The following is a 13,621-nucleotide window of genomic DNA, read 5'->3' on the forward strand; positions in this document are numbered from 1 at the left end:
CCAAACCCTTCCTATTCATATACCCATCCAAATGCCTGTTAAAATGTTGCAATTGTACCAGCCTCCTCCATTTCCTCTGGCAGCTCATTCTATACATGTATGACCCTCTGCGTGAAAAAGTTGCCCCTTAGGTCTCTTTTATATCTTTCCCCTCTCATCCTAAACCTATGCCCTCTAGTTCTGGACTACTCCACCCCAGGGAAGAGACTTTGTCTATTTACCCTATCCATGCCCCTCTGATTTTATAAACCTCTATAAGGTCACCCCTCAGCTTCCAACGCTCCAGGCAAAACAGCCCCAGCCTGTTCAGCCTCTCCCTTTGGCTCAAGTCCTCCAAGCTTGGCAACATCCTTGTAAATCTTTTCTGGAAGGAGACCAGAATTGCACGCAATATTCTATCAGTGGCCTAACCAATGTCCTGTTCAGCTGCAACATGACCTGCCAACTCTTATACTTAATACTCTGACCAATAAAGGAAAGCATACCAAATGCCTTCTTCACTATCCTATCTATCTGCAACTCCACTTTCAAGGAGCTATGAACCTGCACTCCAAGGTCTCAGTTCAGCAACATTCCATCGGACTTTACATTAAGTGATTAAGTCTTGCTAAGATTTGCTAAGATATACAGTTGTCAACTTGAAGAATTAGCTTTCTTGTCCCTCTCCAGATGCTGCAAAACCTGTAAAAGTTTTCAGCATTTTCTGATTTTACCCCCAGGTAAACTTTATTTGAGAGAACATATTAAAATAGAACCAGATAAAGAGCTTGTTTTTAGGCTGTGGAGTTTCACCCACCAGGAGCTGACAGCACAGCAGTATCAACATCACATTTGTTAATTGGCCAGATTGTGGCTGAAGGAGCATTTTTATATCAATTACAAGCGATGGTTTTTATTTTCAAACCTTTGGCCAAGTTACATTAAAAGAAAAGGAATTTTTTTTTGAATGGAGTGGGGCAGTGATTTATAACTTTACATATCTAAGACCTGCACAGGAATTCCCTGCAGACTGACAAATGGCAACTTCTCCCTTTGCTGACTTTCATTGTTAAAAGTTTAGCACAAGGACTACAGCAGTTCAGGAAGACAGCTCACCACCACCTTCTTGATGATAACGAGAGACATGCAGTAAATGCTGGCACAACTAGCAATGCCTATGACCAGTGAGTGAATAAAATTTTTAACAAGTTTATATGAACCAGGCCTGTTTCACCCAGTTTTTAATGGAAGTTAAAAAAATGTGAAGTTTGCACAGCTAGTCCATCTTGTGTAGACACGGACCAGATTTGGGAACTGAAGCTCTGAGTGGTGCAGCAGAGAAAATAAGAAACAGGAACTGGAATTGGGAAACTATCTGCCCCTTTGAATCTGCTTCCTCCTCCCCCCACCAGCTGATCTCTTGTTTTAACTCCAACATTTGTGCATTTTCCTCATATCCTGTAATTTACTTAACATCCTAAAATCTATGAATATACATGACAACTGAGCATCTTCCGAACCTGTCCTACTACCCATCACTAAATAACCAGTCAATGTGCTGTCTATTTTCAGAGCGAAGGATAGAGACAAAGGGCCATATTCTCATTTGGCCATCAAGGGCTTGGATGTGGTAGACATCAGGCATGAGTGATTTTGAAAATAAGACTCTTGGACAGTGTATCTCTTTCTAATGTTTCCACAATGTGTTGCTATTTTCATAGTCACGCTGGGTGGGGTAGAACCAGCAACTTGTTCACTGTTACATGAAGTAATTGTTCCAAAGAGGTTAATGGTCACATTTACATAGGCTCCGCCCACTCTATTGATGACTCTCACACTGAGTGCAGACGAGGTGTTCTGTTGTTGCTTCAGAGAGAGCGAGTGAATCTGTACAAGATCCCCAAAGTCCTGCTAATTGTGCCTGACCGAACATAATTGTAATTATTGCTTTCATGCAATGAATCTTCTTGTTATCTATAAACAGTGTCTTTTCTGTAGATACTCTATCACTAACCAGGCAGGTCCATGACAAAGAATAATTGGTAGCAGCGAATTCCCTCCAACAATTCTTTCCATATACTGGTCAAGGTGGCAAATACCACCAGGTGCACGGATGGTCATCTGGGAAAATACTAGCTTCACCTCCAGTTATCTGATGATTGAACAGCTTTTTAATAACCTGGGGAGGGCCACCACTCAAAATGGTGAGTGTGAAGAGCAAACAACAATTGGGAACACTGAAATGAGCCATAATGAGATACTTCTGATGAGTTAAGTTGCTGAAAAAAAGGGTCATTGAAACCAAGGTGCTGAAGTTACTGGCTCTTCAGTGGAGGAAGTCAGGTACTTTGTGATGAACAGTTGGTCACCAGTATCCACTGAGAGACTGCTGTTACTCTGCTCCCCTATCTGTTCCAAACTGTAAGGCAATGGGAAGCCCAGTTGACGCTCTCTTTGGGACGTTCCCTGCAGAGCTGGTTCCCTGCTGCATGCAGCATCAGTGACATTGAGCTTCCCTTCAGCCCAGTCAAGAGTTTTCAAACTGTCTCACATCTAGGATTCAATGTTCTGGAGGGGATGTATGAGTTGGAGGGTTTGTAACGAAGCCTGAACTACTGAAAAGGAAGTAACTTCTGAGCCAGTGTATGTGGTGTTAGAACAATATTTGTTCGATAATTGTAAATTTCTACTTGTATTTTACACCCCTGTGAAAGCGCTCATTTTAATTAATAAACATGTGTTCAGTGTAGTTTGGAACATGGCAAAGTATAACAACCTCGGCTATCCGAACATCAATTATCTGAGTTTCAGATTATCCGAATAAGATCACAAGGTCTCGACAATCGTTCTGAACTCTATATAAAAGCACACAATATGAAAGAGATGCTTACCCACAATCACACACAGGACATCCACCAGGACAAAACTACTCTTTTGTAATTGCACATTAACAACAACAGCAAACAACACACACAACAAAACTGAGCCTCAGCCTGAATTTCCAGTTCTTCCAGAATCTTAAGTATCTGTCCTGATCTGCAATGCCACAGGAACTAATGTTGGGTTTCCTCCCCACCAAGCCCCTCCCCCCCAACCCCCACCAAGCCCCTCCCCCCCCAACCCCCGCCAAGCCCCTCCCCCCCAACCCCCACCAAGCCCCTCCCCCCCCAACCCCCGCCAAGCCCCTCCCCCCCAACCCCCACCAAGCCCCTCCCCCCCCAACCCCCACCAAGCCCCTCCCCCCCCAACCCCCGCCAAGCCCCTCCCCCCCAACCCCCTCCCCCCCCAACCCCCACCAAGCCCCTCCCCCCCAACCCCCGCCAAGCCCCTCCCCCCCCAACCCCCGCCAGTTGCTTGTGCTCTCCTCGCCCTCTCTGTGTGTGTCTCTCTCTCTCTGCTGGTAACATTCACCGGGAATGTGGAGCCTTGGCTGAAATTCGCCTGTTGCAACTGAACAGGCATTTGCTTTATCGTCGCTAGTGGAACCGACTTGCTTTGACCTCTACCTCTGCACACACGCACACACACACACAACTGCATGAATGAATTAATGAACCTTTAGTTCGCTCTTGTCCTGATCCAAAATGTTGAGGGTTGAAAGAAATCTGATGACAGTTGCTGCTCAGGACTTGGCACAAACACAGGATGTTCCTGAGTGGACAGAAAGTTCAGTTTGCATGTTCGGTATGGCTTCCTATGTTTATGATCAGATCAGTTACCCCAACAAAATACTCCCCACCTGCCTCATTTGGATAATTGAGGTTGTTCTGTATTACTGTAGGCTATTTCAGCACAAGTATTGAGAAGATGACGTTGAAACAAGGTTAATAAATTTCAGGTAGTTTTAAGATTAATATCCAAAACAAAGATATTCTTTCCCATATTCTGTGATGTTATTTCAATTGTGGTTACTTGTAACATGTTAAAATATTGGACTGTTAAAGCAGCCTCAAAATGCATTAATCATCACTGTATACTTGTCACATTTTGCCACCTTGTCTAAGTCATCTTAGATAGTCATGATTTGAGAAACAGTCACATTTGGTCACACATGGTGCTCACAATCCATTCTTCAGATGTGGTGTTAATAGTGTTGAGCTGTGGGAGGGACACCCTAATGATGTGGCTAAAGACTGCTCACTCCCTATGGAGACTTTTCATGATGGTCAGACTGTTATTGCAGCTTCTCATAAGTAGAACTACGAGTGTAAACTCAAGTACCATTGCCATTAGCACAGCAGACAGCTGGAAACTGTGGCACATTTCACCCGGAGTTGAGCTTCACACAGCACAGTGGAATAGTGGATGTCATTGAATAGTGAGTTTGAAGTAATCACCAAAGCAGATTTCAGGGCAGAAGGCTGTTTTGCAATTGTAATTCCAAAGATGGAATTACAAGGCAGAGTCACCCAAGGCAGGGATCGAACCCAGGTCCCTGATGCTGTGAGACAGCAGTGCTAACTGCTGAGCCACTGTGCCACCCTACATCGTGGGAAAGAGACTGAAAGTGGTAAAACTGAATGTTAAGAATGTTAGATGAAAATATCAAGGAAATTTATTCCAAAATCTTACAGACCTTTATAATACAATATAGTATTAACTTACATAAAACCTTGGAGTTGCAAGAATATTGAAGATCATTAAGTTATTGTAATTTCTCTTCTTTAGGATGGCAGCCTGCAGTGCCCAACTTGCAAGGCCATTTATGGGGAGAAAACTGGAACACAGCCACCCGGGAAGATGGAGTATCATGTGATCCCACACTCACTGCCTGGATACCCAGAATTCAAAACTATTCGCATTGTCTATGACATCCCAGCAGGACTACAAGTGAATGCTTCTAACAATTTCATATCTTTTTAGGATCACTTGAGTAACTATTATCTTTTTACTGCAAATATAGTTCAGAGAGAATTTAAATTACTCATTTCTGTTGAAAAAGCAAAAAAAATGTGGATTTTGCACAGATTGCACACTATCACCACAGCACTGGCACAAATGGCTTTTGTGCAACTATAATCCCTATCTGGTGGTGAAAATTAGAACACTTAGTCTTTTAAAGCTAGAATTCAGAACCAGTAAAAGCCTATGGGGACAATGTATTGGTATTGAAATTAATATATAATATTTTAAAACCATGTGTATTTTGAATATCAATTACTTTGTTTATGCACAAAGGAGAAATTACTTGTATTTCTTTGAAGAGAAACAATCATTTTTACAGTCTAATGTCTTTAGCAGTTCAGTAGACATGTGATGCATATCAAACAAAGTTAATCAGATAACGAAAACAGCCTGTGGAATATGACATATTCGACAGGGAAAATTCCATCATTTCACCCTCAAATAAATTGGAATGCAGAAACCAGATCGCAATAGGGAATATGTTCCACGAAAAAGAAAAAATGTTGCATGAAAATATATTTACTGTTTAGTAGTTTTAATTGTGCAAGATGAGAAACACAACAAAGAGGTGGTACTTATAAAAAGAACTAAATTTCAGAGGTATTAAGCTGTTGTAAATTTAGAGTTGACAGTAAAGAGAGAGAATATTGTGAGGCAATCTGTTCTAAAGTTTTGGAGATGAATAACAATGGGACATTAAAAAGGAGGATGAAGGATTGTAAGGAAGCTTTTGTTTACAGTTAGTGTCTGATGTCTGCTTTGAAGGAGGTAGGGGAAATTCTCAGAGGTCAGGGAAATGGTCAGGATGTGCTTGGTGAAGGAGGGAAGCAGTGTAGGGATGAGGGTGGACAAAGCTGATAGTTTTGGATGAAGGGAGAATCAAAAGTTCAGATTAAGTAGGCAAGACGTGGTATAGAAATAATTGCAGATGGCTTGGGTTTGGAAACAAACTGCTCACATTTGAAGCAACACAATCCAAGTCATTTTGCTCTACCCTGTTTTGTAAACAATGGGCAGCATGGAGCTAACTTTCAATGCACAGTGTTAGAGGGTAAAGCTCCCCAGTGGGTATTTAAACGTATTTTAACTGTCTTAGTACTTGTGTGAAACTATGATTCATTAGTCAATCCACCTATCACATTTCTCTCAATTTTTGTTTAAAATTGTGTGTAGGGTGTTGAACATCCCAATCAAGGAAAGAAGTTCACAGCCAGAGGCTTTCCACGACACTGCTATCTGCCTGATAATGAGAAAGGCCGGAAGGTAAGGTTTATATTTACACACATCTGTACGTACACCCCCAAAACAAAACCCCAACTTGGAATCTAGTATAAGAGCTAGTCATTTATATTATTGAAAAGACGGTTGAGTTAAAATCTTGACCAGCTGTACACTTCACAAACGTTCTGACAGCAAGTTTTAAATTCCTTTGGACTCCTGAATTTGGACATTTTACGTTTGTAATGGAAGTAGATAATTTTTCCTCAAAGGTACAATAGGTCCCTGAGTAGAAGATTTGTCTAACTGGAGGTTACATGAATTAAAGACAATGATGTGCAAAAACCTCATTTAAAACCTTAAGAAGAGCCTCAGATCAGATATTAGTTCTCAGTTCAGATCGTAGATCAATCTTAGTTGAGGATACCAAATGGAATTATCCAAATTCTGCTGGCTGTTCCATATTTTTTGCACCCTTAAAATTTGCTCTGGACATGCAGATATTTCAGTCAGTCAGTTCAGGCATGTTTTGACACACCATTGGAGCAGAGTGGGACTTGCGTCCTGTTCTCCTGACTTAGAGGTGGCACACTACCATTGCACCGTAAGAGCCCTTGCCCTAGGCTGGTTATTATCCACTCCTTTGTCTGTCCATAAAACTGTGTTTCTCTCTCTTTGGGCTCCACTTCCATCTATCATTTACGTCCTTACCCTCTCCCTTACCCTATCTTCTGCACAAAAAAAACTTTCTCCAAGCTACCATCACTTCTGAGAAAGGGTTACTGGACCTGAAACACTAACTCTGATTTCTCTCTACAGATGCTGCCAGATGTACTGAGCTTTTCCAGCGATTTCTGTTTTTGTCTTTAGAAGTGCATGCTATTAAGGGCACTTTCAAGGCACCTCGGGTCTATTGAATAACAAAGGAAATTATTTCTCTCTTGAACCGCAGAGCGACAGAAATAGTGCATGCAATGGTTTTGGGAACATAGATTCAAATCCTATAGTGAAATTTGAAACCATTAAAAATTTGGTATTTAAAATTAAGTCTCATGGTGACCATATAACCAATGTGAAATGTCACAAATACTTATCTGGTTCACCAGTGCCCTTTAGGGGAAGAAGTCTGCTTCCTTTCTAATCTTTAATTTTCACTTACTAGATTCTGAAGCTCTTGATTGTGGCATGGGATCGCAGGTTGATTTTCACCATTGGAACATCCAACACCACTGGAGAAACGGATACTGTAGTATGGAATGAAATCCATCATAAAACAGAGTTTGGATCAAATTTAACTGGACATGGCTACCCGGATCCTAACTATTTGGAAAATGTCCTTGCAGAGCTGTCTGCCCAAGGAGTCGTGGAAGACTGCATAAAGGACTGAGAAGAGGACTTGAAGAACTAATCAATAAGATTTTTGGACACAGTGTATCTTACCCTGCAAAGTACATTACTAGGGTTTAAATATGCTTTGCTTTACTGCCTTGACCACTACTTTGTTAATGCCAGTTCAGGCTAGTTAAAACCAGACTGTGTTGGCCTGATTCAGTTTACTGGTGGCAAATTACAGTGATATACTGTGCAAGTTTGTGTCTGTTATTCCTTATGGAAAGACCTCCACAATATTAATAATTAGAGACATTAAAACAAGAGAAAGCGAGGGCTGTTGCGCCGACAGTTAATTGCACTGGTCATTCCTTTAAATAAGAACAGAAATGTTTTCCATTTGATTGAATCATACACAGTGCACCTTCTGCTATAACGTAGCTAACTGTGCACAGAGGCAAAAAAAAAGCGTCTGTTTAGTTGTCGGAATGCTGGCATCAGTCAACATGTCGCTTTCTAGAAATCATAAAGCCGTACGTGAAACATGCAGCATTTTCGTAAATAACCTGTGTACATCTCTCAGGGATGTCAGTCTTTTTGCTTGAGTGTGTCTCTGTAAATAATGTACAGTGGACAGAAGAAAGCGGAAAGTAGCTTTGCACGTGAAAACTGTATGGCTTAAAAAGTGCCCATTTTATCTTATTTTACCATACGGACAGCAAAATCATAGAGCATTTTAAAACCATTTTGACTAAGGTGGTTTAAATTTAAAGACACTGCTTATCAACCGTTGTTCAGAAATAAATAAGGGCTTGTTCTGTGTTAAAATCTGTCTCGTTACACCATTAGTCCAGCTAACTATTAGTGTCCTGGTAGCCCACGTTGCATGTCAGTAACAATTAATACATATGTCCTCAGTCGAGGTTGTTTATTTAAAGTTAACTTTTGTAACTTTAGATGTTGCTATACTTCGTAGCCAAGTATGTCACAGTCTTAACTGCATCAATTACGTCTACTGTGTTTTGTAGACTATTATGTCAATGAAATTGGCAGTGAATGTACGAGAGGCCGAGACATTTCCTTTTCATTAATGTGGATTTTTCTGTTTTTAATTTTAAACAATGACTCAAGTTCCACATGCAACTCAATGTATGTACTTAGCTGTCAGATTATGTGAAAAGATTACTTCACAGTAGGGGTGATGGTGGTGTGGGGGCAGCAGGGAGTCCTGGGATGTTGCTTTTAAAAGGATCTCAAAAGACACAACAGCTATACAATCCAGCCCAATGGCAGACATTGGGTAGTACTGGTGCCAAATCCAGTCACTTGATCGGAAAATGGATACGTACTGACATTTGGGATGGATTCTTCTGTCAGACCGAGGTAGTGTAGAGTGGAATGTTACAGAGCTATGAACAGTTTACAAATGGCAATAGCTATGGAAGTGTTCAATATTATTCTGATACTGCTGTCAAATCCATTGTGTTCACAGTCATTGCTGGTGAACGTAATGTACACCAAATGCTGTTTCTGCAAATACATTCTCGTTGCTGGCTTGTTTGACATTCAAATATGAAATCTATTGCCCAAAAAAAAATTGAAGGGAAAGTAAATGATCTTAGTAGAGGTTATTGACATTTCCATTGAGGTTAAGAGTCACAGTAGCTCAAAGGTGAGTAACATGTACTCAATAGCCTAGGTGTTTTGAAGGATGCTGGGTAAAATGGCAATCTCTCCTGAATTAAGACAATTTTTGAAAAAAAATGGCAATTGCTTTGTTGTTAAAAATGTGCAAGCAAAACAAAGAAACATTTAATTCCTAAAGTGAAAAGCGATATTGGAGAGTTTCTAGTAAGCACACTAATCTTGAAACTAAATGACAAGAGTTTTTTATTAATTTAAATAGTTGCTCAATAATTTTCATCTGTAGGCAAAAGTGGAGCTGCTCAATCTGTTCTCCCAGCAAACCCCTGTCTGCCAGAGAATGATGTCCTCATGTTCTATTCTGATGACACCATTATAATCTTTGTCACACCCAAGAATTGCCGTAGAAATGCACTAAAAGACCAGCAAATTCACTGCATTTGATTCTGCACACATGTCTTAAACCATAAAAACTGTTAACTGCACGTATGCTAAATTTACCAGAGAAATCAATCTGGCAGCATTGGAATCAGCAGTGGTTGGTGCCAATGGAACTACAAGCAATATTGCATATAACAGATTTTGAAACATTCACTTTTATATGGAAACAAAGACATTAACAAAGCAAGTGTAAATAGCATATTGAATCCAGTGTATTTTACAAAGTAGAAGGGCAATACCCATTCATTATATAGACCTAGGCAGGTTCAATTTAAAAGGTATTAAATTGAGCATGTATAATCAAAGCAATCCCAGTTGTATTGGAAAGTACAAGGTATTTTGGTTAACTCTCATTTTGAAGGTTAAATATAAATCACAGTTATTTTAGAACCTTAAGAGTGAAGATGTTAAGTTAGAAAGTATGACAAATGATTTATTTTGTTATTATATTTACATAACAAGTTGAAATTGAGTCAGTGATGAGGCCTACTACAAAGTTGGCAATATCTCTTCTACTCAAGTGACCAATGGGCCATGAATTTAAATTCTCCTTTCTACTTTTGTGAGAAACAGCCAATGATTAGGCTAAATAGAGAAGATATTTATTAAAGGATTAAATTAATTAAAATTAGCCTTTAAAATAAAAAGCATAAAAATATAAGTCGCCCATGCTTTTTTTAGATTCAAACAAATTATACGTATATTTGCATATTTGCCAAGCAATTTAGTGAATTTTATTTCTGATGATAAGAAGTAATACATTTGTGAAGAGGGGTCTTATAATTGTCAGCACTTTGTAAGCCTAAATAAGTTCCACAAGACAAAAAGCATGCATAAAGGTCCCATTATTTGCAGAGGATTTAATAACATCCTAAAATATTAACATTACTGTATGGCTCTCTCACAAATGCTTCAAATATACATTGACACTGATGAGAATTAATCTGTTTGGTATATTAAAAGAGCAACTTTGTAAGAATGCAGAGAAAAAGGGAAAATGCTGGAAATCATCCAATGTGTGCCAGTTTCTGTGGAGACTGATGAAGATCATTGGTCCGGAAGGTAAAATTTGTTTCTCTCTGCACAGAGACTGCTTGATTTGCTGAGTAGTTTCAGCATTTTCTGTTTCTTAGGTTTTCAGCATCGTTAGTGCTTTGCTCTTGGTTTTTGTAAAGCGCAGATTCCTGCTTTGTTGTCTTTGGCTAGTTAATGTTGTTTTTCCCTGGGAAAGCAAGTTGTACTGGTCGTTGACACATAACACTAATTAAGAAATTGGGGAAAGACGTAATTTGCTCTTGAGTGATGAATTATTCTTGTTGTTACCTTCCCAATTAGTATAGTGTCATCAATATTCCACTGAACCTTTTGCCTGGAAGCTGCTCACAATTTGCCAGGAATAACTTAGCAGTAAAACAGACAGAGCAGTAAGATGGTAGGAAATTGTAGTTGATTTTCCATTAGTGCATTTTGTAAAACTCATTAATTTTCTAGTGTTACATTTTATTTGCCATTTTCTCTACCATTTTAGTCAGTGTTGTTTGACACAACTTGTTGCCACCTTGAAACTTTGCAGTGTAGATTCCTTAATTCCCTACCATCCCCATACGTTTGTGTTCAAAATCAAGATGAGTTACTAAAACAAAAAAACGAAAGAATTGCAGATGCTAGAAATCAGAAACAAAAACTTGCAACAGCTCAGCAGGTCAGGCAGCATCAGTGGAGAGAAATTAGAGTTAATGTTTCAGGTCCAGTGACCCTTCCTCAGAACATGAAAAATGAACTTAAGTAACCCTGCGATAAACAACCAATCAGCAATTCATAAAATTTCAGACATAGCATCAGTCTGCAGTATTCAATCAGCCATGATCATATTGAATGTCATGGGGAGCTCAATGGCTTCTTCCTATTCCAATACTAGCATCCATTGGCCTAATCTTAAACCAATGCACTGTGCAGAAAAGCCACGGGATATGGTGGAACATTGTTGCTAAATCAATGTTGACTTCAATATAAAGTCAACCAAGGTGTGAAATGTGTTGAATCGGACATTGTCAGTTAACTAAAGGATAGATGGATTTAAAATTGCCGCTATGTGACTGTGTAGGATAATGGTCATGGATCTAACATTGAGTTCAACTTTAGTCTCAAATGTTTCATTTTAGGAAAAATGTTGTGAAATAAAAGTTAATTATGTCGAAGGGAAAATGATAAATCAAAGGTAGCTGGAAGAAAAGAAACAGAAAATCAGGATTGAAATGTAGCCATTCACTTCAATCTTTACATTTGTCACATTAAAGTGAAAGACAATAAACACAAACTTGGAAGCTTTTGCCTTTGGAACACATTTTGTCAGAAGTTCCAGATTTTTAAATGGGGCCTAGTTTCTGGAGAAGGTCTTAGATCTTCAGCCTTCTTTACAACTCCCACATTTTTTGTTTTCTTGCGAGCAAACAAGAAAACCAACAGGACTCTTAACAGTCTGATATAGTGCCATTGTAGCTAAGCATAGATACTGTCACATTTATTGCCTGCATATATTTGCCTTACTTGGCATAGCTATTGTAAATGGCATTGGGAGTTCTAGGCTATTTCAATAACCAGGCAAGTGTTTCCTACAAATCTGTTTGCTGCACAACCCTTATAAGAAAGGGAGCTTCACTTTAAAGATCCAGGCAGAAATTACTGCGATGATTATAGGTTATGTGACATGGCTACTTTTTAATCAAGAGTACAAAAATATTCTCTAGAAATGAAGAAAAGTATGTCAAAATTTAAAATGGGAATGAATAGCATAAAATAAAGACTTTAATTCAACATAAACTTACAAAGCCACTCGATGTGGATTCAATGAATCACAGCTTATATGATTTATTCATCCAGAGAAATCTGGTTGGAGCCCTTGAGCCAAATGTAAATGTTTTTACTGTTACTTTAATAAATTGAACTTTTTACTCAATATGTGAACAACAATGTTAAATATCACATTTGTTTTGATGCCATTGAGACATTAATGATATATTTCACACTTTTAAGGAAACAATGCATCCTAGGTCCTAAATAAGATATCAAATATGAGTACCATTACAAAAAGACAAGTTTATTGAAGTGGGTTCAAATAACTAGTCAATATATCCATGCAATATATTTTTAAATTATGTTAAAATGAAAGTGTTCCTTGAAGAATAATGGGTGCCCTAAGCATATTGCTGTGAGGTACATTAAAACTTTCACTGAATTTGAATGCCGAACATCTAGATTAACTTTAAACTCAGCCACTTCGGATTTTGTGGAGATAAACCCTATCTGATTCATATATAACTTCAGATTATGTAAAGTGCTTCACATTTGAAAAGAATGAGACATGTAAATATTTGTGTCCTGTTCTAGTTTTGAGGAGAGATTGCCTTGGGGGAAATGTGATGTGTTGTGTTATATTTCATGCAATCTGCACAATATTGATGTAGATTTTGATACTGCAAAATGCGATATGGATCACGGATTCTTTCTTCCATGACTATGTCTTGTGTTGTTATTTACTCACCAGCTCATCTTGAATTTATGTAATGAACTCATACAATATGTATAAACTATTGGATAGTATTGGATTTGCTTGTAACTGTTAGTTATAAATAATGAATAAACTTTATTTGGAGGATAAGATTTTACAGTTGCCAGGTTTTTTAAAAAAAGGCTTTTCCACCACAGTTTCTTTGCTGAAGAAATTCTTATTCTAGAAATGATATAATTGGATCCCCCAGGAGAACATTGTGATGAATTGATCCTTTTCACAGTGTTTGAGTCATTTGAATTTATTTTCTGAAGACAAAAGCCAGAATAATGATAGCGTGAATTACTGTGTAACTATCAGAATGATGTCCCTCTTGCTGCATTAACCTGATGCTGATGTTTGAAATTTCAAGGGATCTCTTAGAGTTGACAAGTTGTATTTTTCTTGAAATGGGATGGAAAATTATTTAAGCAGATTCTGCTGTCACTTTTAACTTAATTTCAAAGTGGAGTTCCAGATGTGTAGATTTTGTCTTTCTGCAATTTGAGAAGCAACCAAGTTAGAGAAGATAGCAAATTAGCACTATACTAGTTCTGA

At 38.6% G+C, this 13,621-nt stretch overlaps 1 protein-coding gene across 2 annotated transcripts in view; it reads left to right on the forward strand.

The window, feature by feature from the left end:
- Nucleotides 1–13,174, forward strand: part of LOC140488189 (E3 ubiquitin-protein ligase DTX1-like) — a 254,164-nt gene extending 240,990 nt beyond the window's left edge. Inside the window, exons 7-9 of one of the 2 annotated variants that reach the window (XM_072588075.1) lie at nt 4,648–4,809; nt 6,058–6,147; nt 7,265–13,174. In XM_072588075.1, coding sequence (XP_072444176.1) covers nt 4,648–4,809; nt 6,058–6,147; nt 7,265–7,489 — 477 coding nt within the window. In that variant the 3' untranslated portion in view covers nt 7,490–13,174. Of the gene's footprint in view, nt 1–4,647; nt 4,853–6,057; nt 6,148–7,264 lie in introns of those variants that run through there. The other variant, XM_072588076.1, reaches the window with a different exon arrangement.
- The last annotated feature ends 447 nt before the right edge of the window (nt 13,175–13,621 follow it).

Source organism: Chiloscyllium punctatum, chromosome 17 (genome assembly GCF_047496795.1).
Source record: "Chiloscyllium punctatum isolate Juve2018m chromosome 17, sChiPun1.3, whole genome shotgun sequence".
NCBI classification, from domain to species: domain Eukaryota; kingdom Metazoa; phylum Chordata; class Chondrichthyes; order Orectolobiformes; family Hemiscylliidae; genus Chiloscyllium; species Chiloscyllium punctatum.